Source organism: Pelodiscus sinensis, chromosome 3 (assembly GCF_049634645.1).
Source record: "Pelodiscus sinensis isolate JC-2024 chromosome 3, ASM4963464v1, whole genome shotgun sequence".
NCBI lineage: Eukaryota > Metazoa > Chordata > Testudines > Trionychidae > Pelodiscus > Pelodiscus sinensis.
The window spans coordinates 144393028-144415904 of NC_134713.1; the positions used below are offsets into that span (position 1 = coordinate 144393028).

The following is a 22877-nucleotide window of genomic DNA, read 5'->3' on the forward strand; positions in this document are numbered from 1 at the left end:
TATACACACACACACATGCACACTCTTTCCTAATCATCTGTCCCAGTTTCCACTTCTTCTAAACTTCCTTTTTGTGTTTAAGCTCGCCAAAGATTTCACTGTTAAGCCAATCTGATCGCCTACCATATTTGCTTTTCTTACTGCGCATTGGGATGGTTTCTTCCTGTGCCTTCAATAAGGCTTCTTTAAAACACTGCCAGCTTTCCTGGACTCTTTTTCCCTTCCTGTTAGCATCCCAGGGAATCCTGCCCATCAGTTCTCTGAGGGAGTCCAAGTTTGCTTTTCTGAAAAGTCCAGGGTGTGTGTTTTGCTGTTCTCCTTTCTTCCTTTGGTCAGGATCCTGAACTCAACCATCCCATGATCATTGCTGCCCAGGTTGCCACCCACATCTACTTCTCCTAATTTCTCCCTGTTTGTGAGCAGCATGTCACACTGAACATGGTCTCTGGTTGGTTTCTTCAGCAGTTGTACCAAGAACATTCTCCAAAACTTGTCTGTGTACTGCTGAATTGGTCTCCCAACAAATGTCAAGGTGATTAAAGTCCCCATGAGAACCAGGGCCTGTGATCTGGAAGCTTCTGTTAACTGTCTGAAGAAAGTCTCGTCTACCTCATCCACCTGATCTGGTGGTTTATAGCAGACACCAACCATGACATCACTCTTGTTGCTCCTGTCTCTAAACTTAATCCAAAGACTCTCAACAGGCTTCTCTTCTGTTTATACTGGAGCTCTGAGCAAACAGTGCAACTCCTCCTCCTTTTCTCCCTTGTGCTTCCTGAACAGGTTATCCCCTTCTAGGACAGTGCTCTGATGCTGTGCGTCATCCCACCTAGTCTCTGTTATTCCCATCAAATCATAGTTCTTTGACTGGGCCAGCTTCCTGCTTGTTTCCCAGGCTTCTTGTGTTCATGTACAGACTCCTTAAATAATTAGTTGATTGTCCTACTTTCAGTAGGGGAATCAGGGGTCCTCCTTTGTTGCACTTTCCTCCACATAAGTGGGTGTCAGGGCTGTTTCCCACTCTCGCACTCCAGGTACAGAAGGTGAGGGCCTGCAAAGCTCAAAAAGAAAAGAAAAAAAACTTTGCCTCTACAGACAGTGGTTACAAAAATCACAATACACAGATTTTGGTGAATTGCTGCCACCATCAAGTGATTTTTATTCCTAAAAAACAGAGGGGTTTTTCCAGTGTAGGTATTCCTCATTTTACGAGGAATAACTCCTTTTTGCGAAAGAGTTATTTCGCAAAAATGTGTGAGTGGACAGGCAAAAGGGGTTTTTTTGTGAAAGAAGAGGGAAGAGGAAAAAGCACAGGTCCTGGTGGCCATTCTGTGCATAGCACTCGCAGGCAGTCTGGATGCGGATGCTCTCTTTCGCAAAAGCGCATTGCTTTTTCGGTGCACTTTTGCAGTATGGATGCTGTCTTGCGCAAAAAGTTTTTGCGGAAGATCTCTTCTTGCGCAAGAAGCCTCCAATCTAAACATAGCCTAGTAGCTGACCTCTCGGTTTGAGGCATGCAGAGACACTCAGACAGGCCTTTCAGGACACAAGAATCAAATCACCTTACAACACATAAGATAAACTTGATAAAGCATACTTGGTTGCTAGATGTTAGAGAACAACTAAGGAAAACAAATTAAAACACAGAGAAAAGTCTCTGGGCACAGTGCTAGATGGTAAATGGGGAGGGGAGGCATAGATTCACACAGAGCAGTTCAGACTAAACCACACAATAAAGAAAAATTACCCCGAATGCAACTTTTCCCTTTATTTACTTCAAGTTTTCTCTTTGTTCAGTCCACTCCCATGCCCCAAATTCCTTGGAGACATGGTAGTCCAGTCTGGGTTTAAATCATTCTGTGTCTCAACTCCCAGTTTTTCTCTCCCACACGAAGAAAGCAGGCAAAGAATCTATATCCAATTCAAATTTCATCCCTCTATCTCAATTGGTTCTCCCTGCCAACACCTTTGCTAACTACCTGAGTTTAACCCCTTACTCACCGGGTGCTGGTCAGCACTCCTTCTGTCCATTGCAGTGGGATATTAGGAAGAAACACACCAGAGCTTAGATCTCTGTCTCCTGACAAACCCAGTTTAAAGCTTGGTTTGCAAGCCTGCTTGTGAAGTTGTTCTTCCCTTTCTTTGCATATGTGCCATTTTTCTAACTCCAACATTTAGGAAAGCAAGGCAAAGCTGCTTTTCTCTTTTTAGATTACACAGGCCTCTATTCCCTCTTCCTATTGTGAAAATATGAAAAAGTCTCATTGTGTACTTTGGAAACTGCTGGGTTTGGGTTTTGCTCAGTATTGCTCGGCAGTACTGGATAAAAATATTTTGATATTGTTGCTCATGGTCAGTGAGAAGTATGTGCTCTAGAAATAGTTCTGCTGTTCTGCTTTGCATCTAGTTTAATTGCTTTTGCTACCATAACCACATTGAATATTGTATTTCACAGCCATCATGAGGAAGAGTGCCAGAATTTGGCCCATTATTTATAGCAGAGCTCTTTTGATTACTTATTAAAATTAATTTCCTATAAGATATGGAGGGTGCTTCTAGTAGTTTTTTAGATCAGTGGGCTTCAGCAACTTCTTTACCAGCCCCCTCAAAGTAAAGTATGTTTTACTGCCAGTACTTGTGAGTCTTCTTTAGCTTATTTAATCTGTTCAAAGTATCCCTGAGTCTGCTTCCATATGGCCTGTTCTAAAGACTCATGTGGGGCTCAGAGGTAGATCTCCCAGGCATGAGACCAGTAGCTGGCTGGGACCCCAGTGCTAAGTAGGGGGAGCGGGAGCTGATAGCCTAATGGGGTATTGTGAGGCTGCCTGTGGGGCTGAATGAGGGGTTGGTGGCAGGGCCAAGTGGGAGGCCAATAGTAGAGCTACCAGGCTGCAGCCAGCCTAGGCAGCAGTGGCATAGAGATGGGATGCCCAATACCATGCACTCCTACTTCCCATGCATATGATAGGACTTGATTCTCTATTGCTTTGCCCCGTGTGTAGTTATATCTGAGCAAAGTGAGGGAAGTATGTATAAAATGCTTCCCAAAAAGAATGCCAGGGGTTTACTTCTACGTTGTGCAGATCTAAATGATGAGATGAGGTGCAGGACAACAGAGATTCAGGTAAGCTGGGTGAAATCCTGGCCACATGGAAACCAGGAATTTTTCCATTGACTTCCCTGAGGTCATGGCCCGCCCACTCTTTTTTGCCTTTAGCAAATATGGCAGTCCATATCCAGATTTCTCATTCTTTTCACCTTTATTCGCATTCTAAGTGTTTCAGTAAAAAAAAAAAAAAAAGTATTATCTTGCGTTTATGTTCAACAACTACAAAACATCCTTTAAATTCATTTGGCCTCTCTTGTAACTGAAGTTCTTCCAGTAAAAGTGAGGCAGATTTTACCAAAGTTCAGTGATTGTTTCAATAACTGTAGGCTATTCTTCTAAATAATTCATTTCCCCTGGTTATGTGATGAGTTGTGATGATTATGATGGGTACAGTTGATCAAAGTTTTTCCATTGATTTTTTTAAATGAAAAATCAGGTTTTCAAAAAACAGAAAGCTTTTATGGTAAGTATTTTCTTTCCTAGAAAAAGGTTCTTTTTTAAAAAAAAAAAAAAAATTTACTTAGGAAAACAAACTTTTCAGCAGAAAAGCAAAAAATTGTTTGGCTTTCACAGTATTTTGCTAAAAAAATTAATTTTCATTGGTGTATACCAAGGATCTTAAAATGCAATTATCTGGCTAATTGTATAGTTGATACACTTTGTATCATCTATATATGCTTGAGCAGCCCCTGTTCACAGCCTGCCCTGGCCGCCATGAACAGGGGTTGCTTGGCGGCAACAGCCACTGTTCGTGGAGGGGGGGCAGCTCCCCACTGGGAACCTTGCAGACAAGAGCTGCTTTGCAGCTGCATCCCTTTTCCCCCCTGCTGCCTCTGATAGAGATGGGGGGGGAGGGAAGATGGTGCTGGGGGGAACCAGCTTTTAAGCCGGCTCCCCCCAGCACTGGGTCCTGTCCCCACCTTGCTGCTCACAGTTTACCGTTGTTGGAAAAAGCCCTTCGTTATTTCAACTTTCTGTCAAAATAACACAATTGCAGTGTGGACAGAACTATTCTTTTTCCAGAATAACAGCCATTATTCTGGAAAAACTCTGCAGTATAGACGTACCCTGACGGGCAGGGGGAGGGGGGGTGTCTTTTCCAACCCAAATCTTCTATGACAGGGAAATTCCCTGGTAGTTGCATATTGCCATAGCAGCTGCATTTGAAAAACACTGGTAATCTCTCAGACCAGAGCAGTCTGCTCAGATATCTAGTCCCTCAAAATACACATCCTTCAAAGCTGTAATTGTTTTGATCACTTAAATGAAACAAGGTACTGACTCCTGTTTGTTATGGTGAAAATTAACTCAGGGCAACTTGAGGGCATTGCCTTTGGCTGCTGTGTCACCTGTTTTACATGTGGCTGTCTCCATCTGTAGCTGGATACACATCACTCCCTGAACCACGGTGTCCACTGCAGAAACTCCATTCTCCCCCCTTTTAGGGGAATCAGCCATCTAGCTGAAATCTCTGCCCTTGCCTCCATAGCCAACTAGAGCCCCAATTTCCAGTCCCTTGCCTCAGGGACAAAGTGCAGGCTATTGGCCACACTCCAATGTGGCATGGTGCATTGCAAGGGGGAAACCTAAGCCTGGGGGTCCTGATCCAGGGACTCCATTGTAGTAGCCATATTCTGCCCTCCTTCACTCCTCTTGACTACCAGTGTTCCATGGGCCACTTCCCCACTTTATAAGCTCCCATATCAAGGCCTCAGCCTGGCAGGTATCAAGCTGGAGCTTCCTCTCACTGCTCCCCTGAGCCTGCTCATCACTGCTCTATTTAAAGAGCATCTCCCTTGCTTGCCAGGACATGACATAGTTCTCCTCAGCCCAGCAGCCTTTTATAGGTTCAAGCCTGGCCCTGATTGGCTAAGTTTATGCAGGCTCTCCCTTGCCTGCTTTTAACCCTTTCCCTGATGGAGTGGGGCTGCCACCCCAATACAAAGTATATTTGTTGAATAAATTAAGACAACATATATGCCTAATGGCAAAGGTTAATAATTTCATAATCAGGCACCATCAAGATAACATGACTGCATTTTTTAAAAACCAGTGGTCCTGTGGCACTTTAGAGACTGACCAAAATATATAGACTCATGAGCTTTCATGGGTAAAACCCACGTCATCAGATGAATTGGGGTGGAAATAACAGAAGCCAAGAGATATATTTAACAGCAGAAGTACAGAAGCCACACAACACACCTCAGACACACTCACCCAGGAACTTACAGCTTCAACAAATCCCATTGCCAACTCTGTCCACATAGCTCTACAAGCAACACCATCACAGGACCTAACCATATATGCCACAACATCAGTGGCTCATACAACTGCACATCCAGTCTAAGATTATATGTCATTAAGTGCCAGCAATGCTCCTCTGCCATTGACCAAACCACAAGGTCTCTACAACAAAGGACAAATAGACACAAATCAGGCATCAGAAATGGGAACACGTTACAGTCGCTCTCTGAGTTACGGACAAGTTACGGACCAAACAGTTGGCCATAACTCAATCCTCCAAGATTCGTAACTCGGACCCCATTGAGTTACACTCGACCATGCTGCTTGTAAGTGCGGGTCACGTTCGTAACTCGGGGACCGCCTTTACGACCGCTCCATGGGAGCTTTGGTCGTAAGTGCGAATGGTCGTAACTCGACCGTTCGCAACTTGGGAAGAGGCTGCATGTCAAAGCTGTGGCCGTGTCCTGTGGGTCTTGTGCTACTGGCGGATAATATTATCCTCAGAGACATGGTTTACAAGAGACAGGGTCCTCAGTTTACTGAGCCATACTCATCACAGGCTAGTTCATGATTTGGGTGTACCCCTGTGATAGTTCTGCTCTTCCCTCTTCGGGCAGTCTCTAAGTTAGCAGGAGGAAGGTTTGGGGGGAACCCAGGCCTGCCCACTACTCAGGGTTCCAGCTCAGGGACACTAAGGCTATGTCTACACTGCAGCATTATTTCAGAATAATGTCAGTTACTCCAAAATAACATAACGTGCATCTACACAGCAAAATAAATTCAAAATAACAGGCTTCTTACTCTGACTCCTATAACCTTCATTGTACAAGGAGTAAGGGAAGTCAGAGGAAGAGTGCTCTACTTTGAAATAACTGCTATGAAGACAGCACAGAAAGTAGAAATAAGCTATTTAGACTTATGCTACGCAATTAGTGTAGCTCAAGTTGCATAGCTCATTTCGAGTTTAGCCCTGCTGTGTAGATGTGCCCTAAGGTAGTAGCAACAGTCATGGTTGTTTTTCCTTTTGAAGTGAGAGCTTTTTCCCTGGGCCACTTCCCCAAACAACTCCTCGAAGCATCTCCCTCTGGTACCTGCTAACCACCCCTCAGCTCACACACAGCCTCGTCTTATTCTACCCTTTCTCCTTCCAGTCCATCACTCTTTGTCTTTCCCCTCTCCTTAACTGGGGGAAGTCTTTTAAAGCAGCCTCACTGCCTTTAATTGGCTGCAGGTATTGATTTGCCTGAGGAAGCAAGCTAATTAACTAGTCCCAGGGGTCTGCAGGGCCCATAGGGAGGTCTGGATGGAAGACGTTCTGGGGCCTGAGGCCCTGGCGCCCAACACACAGAGGCACGAGATGTGCAGTTTCTTGGAGGACATTCGTGGCTCCAAGAACAAAGTGGATCTCGCCCTTCAGCACTGGGGAGATTTCCATCTCGTCCTCCAGACCCGTAAGGGCCATTTTGGGGGAGAATAAAGGGATTGGGTGGCGGGGGGCTGCAGACTACCAGTGGTCCCATGCCTTCCATGATGCCCAGCTCACCTTTGGGTACGGTCACTGTTTGCTGCGGGGCCCAATGGGTGCTGCCAGCACTCCTGCCAGCAAGGATCTTCCCCAGCCCTCTCGATGCTGCCGATCATCCTTGCCACTCTAAAGACCCAGGGCTGCAGGCTGGGTCTCTGCAGGTGTCAGGTTCTCTCCTTCCCTTGGGAAGGGAGTTCTCTGTCATCTTCCTGCAGGAGACCCTCACCGCTCGGGCCGCTGAAGCTATCTGGTGCCTGGAATGGGGGGACAGAGTCTGCGTCAGCCACTTGTCAACCCGTCAAGCTGGGGTGGTGACCCTGTTCTCCCCGAACCTACAGCCCGAGATGATGGGGACTGCCGAGGTTGTGCAGGGTCACCTGCTGCACCTCCGGGTTTGGGTGGAGGGGCTGACATTAAATCTTATTAACATCTACGCCCCGACGTCTGGCCTGGTGAGGCTCCGCTTCTACCGGCAGGCGTCTGCTTTCCTCGGCTCTCTGGATCCTCACAAGTGACTGGTTCTGGGTGGGGATTTCAACTGCACCCTCAAGGAACGGGACCAGACAGGGTCCAAGCAGCGCCAGGTCACCACGGACGTCTTCAGGGAGATATAGTAGACCAACACTCCCTGGTGGACGTCTGGTGCGACAACCACCTGGATGAAAACACGGCATTTGCCTTTGTCTGGGTGGAGGGTCAAGGGTCATTTCACTCCCGGTCGGACCGCCTTTATCTCTCCCGTCGTCATCTTTCTCAGACCCACTCCTCCAGCATTTGGCCAGCCCCATTCTCAGACCACCACTTGGTGGCCATGACGGCCTCTCTTTTCTCAGAGAGGCCAGGGCTGGTCTACTGGCATTTCTACAACAACCTGCTGGAGGACGTGGGCTTTGTGGCATCCTTCTGGGAGTTCATGGGCAGTGGTGCGCCTTTCCCTCAGCACAGCAGTAGTGGGATGTGGGGAAGGTGCACACGTGGCTCTTTGGTCGCGACTATACGCAGGGGGTCAGCTGGCGGCGGGATGTGGTGGTAGAGCAGTTGGAACAGGAGGTTTTAGAGCTAGAGAGGCAGCTGGCCACCAGCCCCAGAGATCCATTCCTATGTGGAACGTAGCAGGAAAAGTGGGAGGAACTCTGGGCCCTCAACAACCTTCAGGCCTGGGGTGCCTTTGTTCATTCTTGCATCCATCTCCTTTGGGAGATGGATCGCTGCTCCCACTTCTTTTACATCTTGGAGAAAAATAGGTGGGCTAAAAAGCACGTCATCTGCCTTCTGGCAGAGGATGGCACCCCCCCTCACGGATCCGGTGGAGATGCTCAAGAAGGCTTGAGCCTTCTACACCTCCCTTTTCTCCCCAGATCCGGCCGATGATAGCAGATTTCTCTGGAATGAGCTCCCGATGATCAGCACGGACGACTGGGACTGGCTAAAGCTGCCTCTTTCTCTGGTCAAGTTCTCGGAAGCCCTCCTTCTCATGCCCACCAAGAAGTCCCCAGGCATGGATGGGCTGACCATGGAGTTCTGCCATGTCTTCTGGGACGTCAGCTCAGACCTTACCAGCATCTGGGTCGAGTCCTTAGAGAGCAGGGTTCTCCCTGTATTGTGCAGCTTGCCTTGCTGCCTAAGAAAGGGGACCTCCACAGTCTGAGGATTTGGCGTCCCATCTCGCTCCTCAGCACGGACTATAAAATCATCACCAAAGCCATCTCCCTGAGACTGAGGTCTGTGCTGGCAGATGTGGTCCATCCAGACCAAACCTGTGTCATCCCGTGTTGCACCATCTTTGATAACCTTTATCTGGTGCAGATCTCTTAGAGCTAGGGTGTAGGGATGGTCTGTCATTTGCCTTCCTGTCCTTGGATCAGGAGAAGGCATCGACCGGATGTACAGTGGTACCTCCTGGGCACTCTGCAGGGCTTCAGCTTCTGGCCCTGCTTTGTGGGGTTTCTCCAGGTGCTGTACACCTTCGCAGAGTGTTTGGTCAAGCTCAACTGGACCCTGACTGCACGGGTCAGCTTTGGGCGGGGAGTATGTCAGGGGCATCCGCTGTCAGGCCATTGAGCCCTTCCTCCATCTTCTTTGCAAGAGGTTGATGGGGTTGGTGCTCTGTGAGCCAGAGATGCAGCTGGTCCTGACAGCATATGCTGATGATGTGCTCCTCGTGGGCCAAGACCCTGGAGACCTGGCACAGATGGTGCCCTGCCAAGCTATTTACTTGGCGATCTCCTCTGTCCGGGTCAACTGGGTTAAGAGGTCTGGCCTGGTGGTCAGGGTCGGATGGCAGGCTGCCTCCCTCCCACCCGTGCTTCCGGCCACCTGATGGAGTGCAGGTCCACTGCTCTATCTTGGCATTTTCCTTTCTGACACGCATCCCTCCCTGCCGGAGAACTGGCAAGGGTGGCTAAGCAGTTGTAGAGATGGACAGGACTGCTCTGGTGCCTCTCCCTACATGGGAGGGCACTGGTGCTGAACCAACTGGTCCTATCTATGGTCTGGGGCACTGTCTCAACACCTTGGTCCTGACCCCGGGTTTCCTGGCCCACATACAGCAGCACTCCCATGGGTTTCTGCAGGGGTTCTCCATCTTCCCTTGGAGGAGGGAGGACAGAGATTGATGTGTTTGCACATGGGGGTTCCTGTCCTCTACCTTCAGGCCTTCCAGAGGCTTCTATATGATGCAGGTAGTCCTGCATTGAGCACACTGGCTCATGATTCCAAGGGCTCCTGTGTGACTGGCAGCTCCTTTCCTTGAGAGGTCTTCCATGAGACCTCTCCGAGCTGCTGACCTTCTACCAGGACTGTCTTCACAGCTGGAAGCTACTTATGGTGACCAGGTCATTGGGAGCCACCGTGGGAGCAGACCTCCTTGCAGAGCCCCTGCTATACAACCCCCATATTTGTGTGCAGGTGGTGGAGTCCCCTTCGGTGCACCAGAGGTTGACCCTGGCAGAAGTCACCAGGATTGGAGACCTCCTGGATTACAACCTGGGAGACTGGCTGGATCCTCTAGCACTCGCCCAGCACATGGGGCTCTCCACCCTTTGTGCTCCCCAGCATGTACTTCAGGAGGTGAGGGACACTTTGTCACCTGCTGCTCGGGTTTATCTCCACAGGTTTCTGTGAGAGGGTGCACAATTCACCCCTGGTCCTCCTGATCTGTTCATAGACTCCCAGCCCTGCATGCCTTTCCAACCTTGTTCCCATCATCACCTGAGCCAGCAGCATGTGTTGCAGCCAGTCCCCTTTCAAACTGCACCAAAGAGTGATCTGTACATGCTCGTGCTTCACACTCTTCACTTCCCCACCCTCGTCTCCTGCCCAGATACCAAGTGGTGGGACCTCTTACCACCAACACAGGGTGGGGAGCCCCGTGGGGCTAGTCTTTACTCCACCTTAGTTCTATGGCCCACCGGGAACATTGGCTGGAGAATCTCCATGGCACAGGTGTGTACTTGGCATGGTTCACCCCTGTTCCTGACACTTGCCCCGTCTGTGGTGTGAGGGAGACCCTGGCGCATGTTTACCTCAAGGGCCCCAGGTTACAGCCCTGTTTTTGGGTCCTCCAGAACCTCCTGTTGAGGTTCTGGCTGCACTTCTCCTTTCACCTATTAATTTATTCACACCCCTTCCATGGCCCCACAATGTCATGGCACCTCCTCGTCAACCTTCTCCTGGCTATGGCCAAGATGGCCATTTAAAAGACCAGGGAGCAAAGGTTGGCTAAGGGAGGGGTCTCTGGCTGTAGGGCCTATTTCTGCTCCTGTATCTGTTCGCACATCTGGACAGAGTTCCACTGGGCGGCGGCTGCTGGCTCTCTCAAGGCCTTCAAAGGGCTGTTTTATTAAACTTTCCAAAAACATCACCTTCTGGCAGAGAATAAGCTCGGGAAAATTCAAAGGATCTTTTCACAAAGTTTTAAGAAAGTAGAAAGGGTATTTTGGTGTGACTGTCTATGCAACTTCCTTTAAACATGAACGCTCTAAATACTTTAAAACATACATTTAATTAGTTGCTTTGGAGACCTAATGTGTGTCTCACTTCGAGACAAAAGTCTCTTGCAGAGATGACTTCAAGGTAGGAGAAGACAAACATATGTTGCCTCTCAGTGCTACTCTATTTTCAATTCAGAGCCAAGACAACACTGTATTTTCAGAAGTAATCTAGATGGAACATAGCTCTTCCTGTGTGCTTGTCCCTGAGCATTTTGCTAGCCTTAAAACTGCTGCTTGTAAGAGGCAGTATGCAATCTAGACAGTACACTCAAAAAAGGCACCTCAGAAATAGCTAATGTGCAATATGGATTTTTTTTAATGATAGATGCATTATATACAGTGACATGGCTAACATTACAGAGTGTATCGTGCATTTAGGACAGATAAGTGCCATATTATCCATTATGGAACAGAAGTTCAATATAAAACATTTAACAACACTGATTTTAGTCAGACACTGTGCTATGGAAACCATAGCAGGTGTCTGACTAGAGCAAATTCCTAGAGCTGATTAGGAATTTGACAATGTTTTTAAACTGGAAAATGCCAATTCATCAAAACAGTTCATTAGTATTCTGGGATTTCCAGTTGGCATATTCATTAGAGCAGAGCCTTGACCCTGATTCACATGCCAAGTGGGAATCATAATCACTAGCCTAGACAATGCGTCACTTTCTCCAGTCCAATGTTTATTCAAAGTGGAACAATTCCAATGGGAGAGAGACCAACCACATTTCAAAAAAACCAGCTGCCCGGAGGATTAGACACTTATCTGGGATGTGGGAGATGCAGGACCAAATCCTTGCTGTGCCTGGTTTGGAGCAGAGACTTGAACCCAGGTTTCCCTCTGCTCACACAAATGCTCTAACAACCACAGCATCGGACGTTCTAGGGCATGGCTGGCCTCATTTATCAAAAGGTTTCAGTTTCTTCTCAATGCTAACTCATGGTAATAGTTAAGGGATTGGAAAATCATTTCATGCCCACCTCTCTACCTGTGGCATCAGACTGTGCTGAAAATCTTATGAGATTATTTACAGCCTTCCTAAATAAATCACAATGAGTAAACAAGTAGAAAACATTTTTAGAGTAAGCTCATTAAGGAGTCTTCTTCATAATGCCATAAAATGTCTTAACAGCTTTGCAAATTCAGTGTTTAAAACATCAATGAATTAACTTCTAGAGAGTAGTAGATCAATTTACTCTGTTAACAGCTGTAACATTGCTGAGATTGGACTTTTATTTAAAGATCTTTGTTCCTTTTCAACATTTTATGCTCACTTTTTGCTCTAAATGTTAGAAGCAAATTTTTATACCAGCACATTTTAAAATACAAAACACTTTGCAGTTCACTGAGCAATTCTTGAGTAAGCTACTTGTCCTCTTCAGTTCAAAACCCATGGTCCCCAAGTAAGAGAAACCAAAGTTTCTAATATTGCAAATACCCCACTCAAGACTGAGCCAGTACACTTTAAGTTTGAATATACTGACATCAATTTTCCTAAGCAACCATCCCAACTAATTCGGAAGATATCAGAGCTGGAGGAAATAATCTTGCAATAACTGCAACTTACATGGCCAAAAAAATTACATTTTCAAATGAATCTGGAGACAACTTTTTAAGAAGAGCAAGGAATGGAATGTATGAATGTTGACTGTTTAAACACAAAACTGTATAGATGACAATTGAAAATTTGAATTTGAAAATACACATCATTTTTATTAGATTACATAAAACCTAATTTCAAAATGTGCACAGTAAAAACAACCTAAGGGATTTTTGATGCAGGTTAACCATGGAGTTTGTTTTACTGCCAACATTAAGTTCTGTCTGCTTTACTGATTACAAGTTCTAAATGTGTGAAAGCCATATACAGCACCAAATAACTTATAAGTGGGTCAACACCAAACCACCTCTGTTCCTTTAAAGAGCTAGCTCAAGAGGGTGACATTGAATTTTCATCATCCGCAATTCCGTGTAGCCGCAGTAGCAGCATCTGAAAGACTGTTGTTTGACCATAAACTACCGACTTTTGTTCTTCTTGGAATTTCCCTGTAGTAACAGAAAAACAATACACAGAACATAATTAATATCAAAATAATGTGTACCAGTCAAACAGGAGCACGAGATGCCTCAATCACTGCCTATACAGAGGGAAAAAAACATTACAAAAGAAAAAAACATAGCGGAAAAGCCATTACATTTCAAAGGGAAAGAAGAAAGTTTCTGTATTTAAAATGTAGTGTCTATTCTATACATTCCCATTAGATTTGTTATAACTAGAGGAAGAAAGGAGGACAACTTTCACTGTCACCAAAACCACAAATTTTAGTCTTATTAAAAGTTAGAAGAAAGGCACTGGAGTTGTGTCCATGTTTTCAGGATTATACCTTCATATATACTAACACTACCTCAAAAATTACTACAAAACATGCTTTTACAAAATCTACACAGTAGGTCTAGATAGATACGACAGTAATTCTTTTCACATACAAGAAATTAAATATTAAAGAAACATTGTCTGTAAGATTAATTCAAAAATATTCAAAGCCAGCAATCTGAAAAACTGGTGTTCTGTATACAGGGAGAAGATTTCACAATTATTCACATTTTATCTGAAAGTAAATTACGATTTCAAATGCAAGTTACTCCCCTTGCATAGTCACGTAAATTCTTAGAGATTGTGTCCTGTAGGTGCTCCACTTTTTCAGCTGTTGTGCCCTTGCACTCATAGCCAGAGATTTACAGTATCAGTGCCCAGTTGGTCCACACATATCTTGTGCTGCCTCAGGCAGTTAACCAATGCTGTGCAGCCCAACCTACTTCCCTTCCTTCTCTGCTACAGAGTGCGTACAGAACAGAAGTTGGAAACAGAGGGGAGAGGGAAAGTACTGGGGTACCCATGAGGACACACGTCTCAAAGTATGTCCAATACTGCACTTGTGCCTCTGGGTGACTGCAGAACAGTGCTCTCTGAAGGAAGGAGGGGGCTTCGGAGTTGAAGTTGTAATGGATAAAGACACTATGGGAGCCCACAGGAAAAATGCATGTTGTATCAATGCAGAGTATTGTTTAAAAGTGTGTGGTGAATCCAGTTTGTGGTCTGCAAATTTCCATCAGGATGTTGAGAAAGGCTACTGATGTAGAGAGACTCCCAGTAGAATGCATGCGGATCCCTGCAGGGGGTTGTTGCTCAGTGGAGATAGCAAAGTTAGAACAGACGGATAGCCATTTGAACAGGCACTGTTTAGAAATAGCTAAATCAGTTTAGAAATCAGTGGTGGAAAGAAATAGTTCTGGAGACTTGCGAGAGCCCTGGACATCCAGAGTGTGTAACTCTGTTAGTGGCTTTGGGAAAAATGTGGGTAAACAGTGTTTGAGATGAAAGGAAGAGAGCAATTCAAGTACTAATTTAGGATATGATCTGACACACCTTACTTTTTTTAAAAGTGGACCAGGGCAGGTCAGCCATAAGAGCTGCTAGTTCTCCCACTGTATGGCTGATATAATGGCCACTAGAAATGCAACCTTCATAGACGGGTGTAATATGGAACTTCTAGTTAATGGCTTGAAGAGAGATCCAGTGAGGGCATGGAGGGCTAGATTTGAAGTCTGATGGTGGAGCTGGTTTTTGCACATCTACATAGGAGTTTGAGAGGCCCTTTAAAAAGGGTTTGGCGATGGACAGGTGAAAATAGAGAATTCATTGATTTTATGATGAGAAGCTGTAATAGCTGGCAGGTAGATGTGGACTGAAGGTATAGAAAGCCTAGTTACAGTTCAAGTAAGTAGTCTAGAATGAGTGGGAGAGCGGCTGGCACAGTCTGTTTCTGTTGGCACCATGATTACAAGTGTTTCCGTGTGTGCGTGCGTGCGTGCGGGGTAGCATCCCTTCAGGCGTTTAACAAGATGCTCTGTACTTCTGTGGAATGTGTCATTGCGGATCTCAAAAGCTATGATGTAGCCATGATTTGAGTTGAAATTTGTGAGGATCTGGATGAATGATGCAGCCTACAGGCTGCAATAGGATTTGAGGCAGAGGTGGATCCCGTGCAGTAGACAGACTGCCGTGGAAGAAGCTATGGATAACAGGTTTGTTGGGTCATGTGGGTGCTGATAGGATCATGCTAGCTGAGGGATGGGCAAGAAACAGCCCACCAAGCCTTTTAATCCAGCCACCCACCCTGGCAGCATGGAGCAGCACTGCTCAGAAAGCTAGCACAGGAGTGGGCAAAGGGGCCTCCACGGGCTGAATCTGGTCTGTCAAGCAGGTTGATCTGGCCCACGGCCACCCTGCTGCTCCCCCGCCCCCAGGCCAATCGAGACCTGGGGACAGGGGAGTGCACGAAGTCTCCCTCGCCAGGGAACTAGAGGGAACCACATGCCCCTGGCAGGGGGAGCATACGAAATACTCTCAGGGCCTGGGGATGAGGGAGCATGTGAAGTCTCTTGCTACCTGCCCCACCCTGCCAGGAGGAAACTGCGTGCCCCTGGCGGCTGGAGGAGCCAGAGGCTATGTCCACTCCCCTGCCCCTTCCCAGCAGCTAGGAGGCACAGCGAGGCCAGGGGAGGCAAGGCGCTGCACCTCCCAAACTAAGGGGAAAGCCTCCTTTCAGCCCCTCTCCTGATGCTGCTGAGTCCATCCATCCTTCCTCTTTTGGTGTGGGGGAGGCGAGGGGGTGTGCACTCCCTGGTTGGCCTGGGGGCGGAGGGAGCGCGGTGGGGTGTGGAGACTTCCCAGGGGCACGCAGTGCTTAGAGGAAACCGCAAGCTGTTCAGGCTGACAGCCAGCTGTTCTCTAGGCAGTAGGCACCCCTATCAGTGCAGAGGAGAAAGACCTCACACGCTCCTCTACCCCCAGGCCAATCAGGATCTGAGGATGGAGGACCACTCAAAGTTTCCTGGGCCCAGCCCTTTTACCTAAGGTGCCTTCTGAGGCAGCCCGTGACCACTTCAGAAATTTATAAAGTGGCCCCCTTTCCAAAAAAAATTATTGCCCACCACTGGGCTAGCTGCTCTCTGTGGCTCTCTGTGCTCCAGGGGGAGCCTTCACTGCCCCCATTCCTAGCAAAATCTCTCAGTTCCTATTAGCTGGAAACCTGCCAATAGGAACTGAGAGATTTTGCTGGGCCCGGGGGGCAGTACAGTACAATTTCTCAGCTCCCACTGGCCAATTTCCAGCCAAGGACCTGAGACATTTTTCTGGGGGGTGAGGGTAATAGATGAAGTCTACACCTCCCTCGTAGAGCACAGAGGCATATGAAACAGACAGTCGGAGACTGCTGGCAGGCAGGAAAGCCTGCTTGAGAGTGCTGCTGGCCAGAAGCTGCTAGGTAAGCACCTCCTGAACAGAGCCTGCCTCTGGAACCTCATACCATCCCACATCCAACTCCCTCCAACACCCTACACCCTATCTTATACTCTTCCCCGAGGACAGAATCCTCTCCTGCACCCATATCCACTCCTGGACTTTGCACCCCAATCTCCTGACCCAGACCACAGCCCTCTCCTTCAGATGCCACCCCCTACCCTGATATCCCTTCTGCACCCAGCCTTCATCCCAGACCCCACAGCCTCTGCACAGAAAAGTGTGGCCCTTGACCACTTTCCAAAATCTTGGAGTGGCCACTTATCAAAAATTATTGCCCGCCTCTGCTCTAGCCCTTTCCTGTTTTATATTGTAGAGTACTTGCGGTATGATTGGGGGGGGAGGGGAAGGAGAAGAGTCATATAGTAAGAGGGTTTTCCACCTGATGAGGAAGGCATCACTCAGAGTGATGGCTTGAGTCCTGCCGTGAAGCAGAATTGGGGCATTTGGAGGTTTTTGAAGTTGCCGAGGTGCCCTCCACAATTAGGAAATATCTGGAATGACATGTTTTCAACTCCCATTTGTTTTCTTGATAGAGCTCCCACTCAGAGCATCTGCCGCGTTGTTCTGGCAGCCAGGTCAGTACATAGCTATCACATGGACATTGTGTTTGATTCATCATTGCCAGAGATGGATGGCTTCAATGCATAGGGAATGTGATCTGCATAAACAGACAGTGGGGAGCACAAACACACTTGTGACAGTGTCTGTGAGAATCTGTATTGTTTTGTTTCAGATCAATGGCAGGAAGTGTGAGCAGACACTGCAAACCACATAAAGTTCCAGTACACTCATAGAATTCTAGGGCTGCAAGAGACCTCAGGAGGTCATCGAGTCCAACCCCCTGCCCAAAGCAGGACCAACCCTAACTAATCAACCCAGCCAAGGCTTTGTCAAGCCGAGACTTAAAAACCTCTAGGGATGGAGATTCCACCCCCTCCCTAGGTAACACGTTCCAGTGCTTCACCACCCTCCTAGGGAAATAGTTTTACCTAATATCCAACCTAGACCTCCCCCACTGCAACTTGAGACCATTGCTCCTTGTTCTGCCATCCGTCACTACTGTGAACAGCCTCTCTCCATCCTCTTTGGAACCTCCCTTCAGGAAGTTGAAGGCTGCTATCAAATCCCCCCCTCACTCTTCTCTTCTGCAGACTAAACAAGCCCAAATCCTTCAGTCTCGGCTCGTTAGGGATGTTAAGACTAGTTGATTGTCCAATAAGTATTTTCTTATTGAATACTCTTTTGACTAGTCAACATCCTCCCCCCCCCCCCCCGCTGCCTCTATGAGATAGAGGCAGTAATGGGGGGAGGGGTACTTCAAAGTGGCAGCGCAATTCAAAGGTGCAACCGTGAAGCCCAGGGTCAGCTGGGGACTCTTGTGCATTTCAAAGCAGGCATGCTGTGTGCAGCCCGGCATCAGCGGGATTTCCCACTGGCCCTGGGCTGCACGCGGAGTTCCACATTCTTCCTTTGAAATGTACAAGTGCCCCAGAAAGAGCTCTTGTACATTTCAAAAGAGGAATATGGAAGTGCTTATCGACTAGTCGATGGAAGTTCTGTTGACTAATCAATTAACCGCATTTTAACATCCTTACTCCTTGTAGGTCATGTGCTCCAATCCTCTAATCATTTTGGTTGCCCTCCACTGGACCCTCTTCAATACAGCCACATCCTTTCTGTAGTGGGGGGCCCAGAATTGGACACAATACTCCAGATGTGGCCTCACCAGAGCCGAATAAAAGGGAATAATCACTTCTCTAGATCTGCTGGCAATGCTCCTCCTAATGCACCCTAATATGCCATTAGCCTTCTTGGCTACAAGGGCACACTATTGACTCATATCCAGCTTCTCATTCACTGTAATCCCCAGGTCCTTTTCTGTAGAACTGCTACTTAGCCTGTCGGTCCTCAGCCTGTAACAATGCTTGGGATTATTCCGTCCCAAGTGCAGGACTCTACACTTGTCCTTGTTGAGCCTCACCACATTTCTGTTGGCCCAAACTTCCAATTCGGTTAGGTCACTCTGGACCCTATCCCTGCCCTCTAACGTATCCACCTCTCCTTCTAGCTTAGTGTCATCCGCAAACTTGCTTAGGGTGTAATCCATCCCCTCATCCAGATCTGTTGGGGGTTGTAAAAATCAATAGGTTTGGAATGGACTTTTGCATTAGTGGCCAGGGTCAGCCACAGCATTTCCCTTATACATGCTTTTTCCTTTTGTTTTGTAGTTCAGTTGAGACCAGCATTATCTTTGATATATAAACTTGCTCTCTCTCTCTCTCTATTCTGTAGCCTAGTAAACTAGATAAGTATGGAGTTGTTCTACTTTGTTGTTCTCTTGCTTATCCTCATTGGCTCTGCATAACATCTTCAGGGTTGAATTCTTTGTAATCTCTGTAACCTGCTAGTTTGTAGCATAGGAATGTGTTAATCAGAAATTTCGTAAATAGTAATAAGGGGTGAGCATAATTGTATTCATTATTTGCTTATTAATATTCAATTTTATGGGAGTTAACATTACTAAATAAGCTTTAGGAAAAGTAGTGATAGACATGTGAATTAACATACTAAAATAAGTAAAAGGGTGTGATTAACATCAGGTTGTGGCCGCTCGGACATTGTGTTGAATGTTTGAGGTAAATATGTGTAGGCAATAAAGCTGTCCCTTTTACCCCATTCACTCCTGGGTTGTCTGTTTCCTCTCTAACACTATCCCTGCCCTCCAACATATCTACTTCTCCCCCTAGCTTAGTGTTATCCGCAAACTTGCTGAAGGTGCAATCTATCCCCTTATCCAGGTCATTAATAAAGATACTTTGGAGGTAGCCAAGTTAGTCTGTACAGGATAAACTTAAAACACAACCAAGTCTATAAAGTGCTACCAGACTAACAAAACATGTAGATGGTAGGTATCACGAGCTTTTGTGGGCACAGACCACTTCTTCATCTAAAAGCTCATGATACCACCTACATGTTGTTAGTCTATAAAGCGCTACCAGACTATTTGTTGTTTAAGTTTATTAATAAAGATATTGAACAAAACTGGCCTTAGAACTGATCTTTGGGGCACTCTGCTAGAAACCAAACACCAACTGGACGTCAAGCCATTGATCATAACCCGTTGGGCCCAACAATCTAGCCAGCTTTCTATCTACCTTGTAGTCCATTTATCCAATCCATACTTCCTCAACTTGCTGTTAAGAATATTGTGGGAAAGCGTATCAAAAGCTTTGCTAAGTCAAGGTATATCACATCCACTGACTTTTAGATAAAGGAAATGCAGTGGATGACACAAAGTTGGGAGGTATTGCCAATTCAGAAAAGGATCGGGATCTCATACAGGAAGATATGGATGATCTTGTAAATTGGAGTGATAGCAATAGGATGAAATTTAATAGTGAGAAGTGTAAGGTTATGCATTTAGGGATTAATAACAAGAATTTTAGTTATAAGCTGGGGACACATCAGTTGGAAGAAATGGAGGAGGAGAAGGACCTCGGAGTCCTGGTTGATCATAGGATGACTATGAACCGCCATTGTGACATGGTTGTGAAAAAGGCTAATACGGTCTTGGGATGTATTAGGCGAGGAATTTCCAGTAGGGATAAGGAGGTGTTAGTACCATTATACAAGGCATTGGTGAGACCCCATTTGGAATACTGTGTGCAGTTCTGGTCTCCCATGTTTAAGAAGGATGAATTTAAACTGGAACAGGTACAAAGAAGGGCCGAGGAATGGAAAACCTGTCTTATGAAAGGAGACTCAGGGAGCTTGACTTGTTTACCTTAACCAAAAGAAGGCGGAGAGGGGACATGATTGCACTCTTTAAATATATTACAGGGATAAATGCCAGGGAGGGAGAGGAATTATTTAAGCTTAATACCAATGTGGACACAAGAACAAATGGCTATAAGCTGGCTAGTAGGAAGTTTAGACTTGAGATTAGACGAAGGTTTCTAACCATTAGAGGAGTGAGATTCTGGAACGGCCTTCCAAGGGAAGTAGTGGGGGCAAAAGATCTATCTGGCTTCAAGATTGAACTAGCTGGGTTTATGAAGGGGATGGTTTGACGAGATAACATGATCTTGGTAACCAATTGACCATTCATTATCAGTGGTAAATAGGTCAATGGACGGATGATAGGAGTTACTATAGAGAACTTTCTGGGTGTCTGGCTGATGAGTCTTGCCCACATGCTCAGGGTTTAGCTGATCGCCATATTTGGGGTCAGGAAGGAATTTTCCTCCAGGGTAGATTGGCAGAGGCCCTGGAAGTTTTTCGCCTTCCTCTGTAGCATGGGGTACAGATCACAGCTGGAGGATTCTCTGCATCCATGGGGTCTTCAAAGTATTTGAAGGCTTCAATATCTGAGATCTAGGTGAAAGGATTATTCTAGGAGGGGGTCGGTGAGATTCTGTGGCCTGCACTGTGCAGGGGGTCAGACTAGATGATCATAATGGTCCCTTCTGACCTTAAAGTCTATGGCTGTGTCTACACTGGCATGAATTTCCGGAAATGCTTAAAACGGAATACTATTCCATTTTCAATTTTTCCGGAAAAGGAGTGTCTATATTGGCAGGCTGCTTTTCCGGAAAAGCCCTTTTTCTGGAAAAGCGTCTGTGGCCAATGTAGACGCGCTTTTCCGGAAAAGAGCCCCGATCGCCATTTTCGTGATTGGGGCTTTTTTCCGGAAAAGACTACTGGGCTGTCTACACTGGCCCTTTTTCGGAACAGTGTTCTGGAATAAGGACTTATGCCCGAGCGGGAGCAGAATAGTTTTTCCGGAATAGCGGCTGATTTTGTACAGTAGAGCATCGTTGCTTTTCTGGAAATTCAAGGGCCAGTGTAGACAGCTCGCAGCTTATTCCGGAAAAGCGGCTGATTTTCTGGAATAAGTGGCCCAGTGTAGACACAGCCTATGAGTCTATGAGACTTTCCCATATCCACAGAGCCAGTTACCTCATTATAGAAGCTAATCAGACTGGTCAGGCACAACTTGCCCTTCATGAATCCATGTTGACTATTCCTGATCATTTTCCTCTCTTCCAAGTGCTTCAAAATGGATTCCTTGAGGATCCTTTCTGTGATTTTTCTGGGGACTGAGGTTCGGCTGACTGGTCTGTAGTTCCCTGGATTGTCCTCCCCCCCCCCCTTTTTTTTTTTTTAAAGGATGGGCACTACATTAGCCTTTTTCCAATCATCTGGGACTTCTCCTAATCTCCATGCGTTTTCAACGCTAAAGGCTCTTCAATGACATTTGCTAACTCCCTCAGTACCCTCAGATACATTAAATACAGACCCAGAGATTTGTGGAGGAAGAACGGTCAGGGCTTGTCCAGGATATGAACCCAGAATCTCTTGCATCCTAAGCGAGGATCATAGCCCTAGACCAACAAGCCAGACGTGGAGTCCAGCAAGCCAGTAGATTTATATCAAGGTGGAACTCCACTGTAGACCAGCAAGCCTGCATGGAACGTGTCTGTAGGTATGTCCCCAGCTTAAGAGGGATGGATCTGTAGTAATGGTAAGGATAGGCAGATTTTGTATGAAGGGCATGCCAGATGATATCTGGTTGGTCCACCATTACAAGGATTACTTGACTGCACTGGATATGGTGAGGAGTCAGTACATTTCTCATAGGCACAATTTGCTCAGTGTCTGTGGCCAAGCTTGAAGAGAGCACAAGTAAAACGCTGGATGAAAAGAGTGGCCTAAAAAGCTATAGGTGACAAAAAGTGGCCTAGAAACTATATACACACACATCTTGGCAGAAACCTGCAGAGTTAGGATATTTGGAAGTAAGGGAGATGGAGTAACCTGCTTTGATGATTTCCAATACCTATCTGTCCTTGATGATGGAATGCCAGATGGGATAAAATGGGATTAAGCGATCACCAAAACGTTGCCATTGGGTGATGGTGCCAGCATTGAGAATGATGGGGTTCTTGAGCCTTCGACCAAGACTTCAAATCTGCTGTTTGGAGGTTGAGGACTGGGAAGCAGTAGTTAAGGAGACAGATTCCCTTCTCCTGGGGTTTTTCTGTCTGTGGCTCTGCCAGTTGTAAAACACTTTACATAAGAATGGCCATACTGAGTCAGACCAACGGTCCATCCAGCCCAGTATCCTATCTGCTGACAGTGTCCAATAGCAGATGCCCCAGAAGGAGGGAACACAACAGATAATCCTCACATGTTCCCTCCCCTGTCACGCACCTCCAGAGAAACAGAGGCTAGGGACACCATTCCCTCTTTTTTGAATCCTGTTAAAGTTCTAGCTGTCACTTCATCCTCTGACAAGGAGTTCCACAGGTTGACTGTGCACTGAGTGAAGAAAAATTCCCTTAGCATATAACAGTCACTATCACTGTCATGATCAAGTGGTTAATATATCCCTACTGCTCTATTCTTACTATTGGAGCATGGAATTACTATTACTAATGTTCTATGGAACATTTTGGCTCATTTAAGATTTTTACTTCATTTGACTCTATATTTTCTTTCACTTACAGTGCCACTCCCCCACCAGCATGATCTGTTCTATCCTTCCAATATATTTTGTACCCTGATATGACTGGGTCCCATTCATTCCACCAAGTTTCCATGATGCCTATTATATCAATAGCCTCCTTTAAAAC

The 22877-nt window shown here is 46.4% G+C and overlaps 1 protein-coding gene across 1 annotated transcript in view; it reads right to left on the reverse strand.

Moving 5' to 3' along the window:
- Positions 1-11163: 11163 nt before the first annotated feature.
- The window catches only part of PPP1R21 (protein phosphatase 1 regulatory subunit 21), an 89876-nt gene continuing 78162 nt past the window's right edge, over positions 11164-22877 (reverse strand). The window contains exon 22 of the mRNA XM_006129256.4: positions 11164-12923. Coding sequence (XP_006129318.1) covers positions 12894-12923 — 30 coding nt within the window. The 3' untranslated portion in view covers positions 11164-12893. The remainder of the gene's footprint in view (positions 12924-22877) is intronic.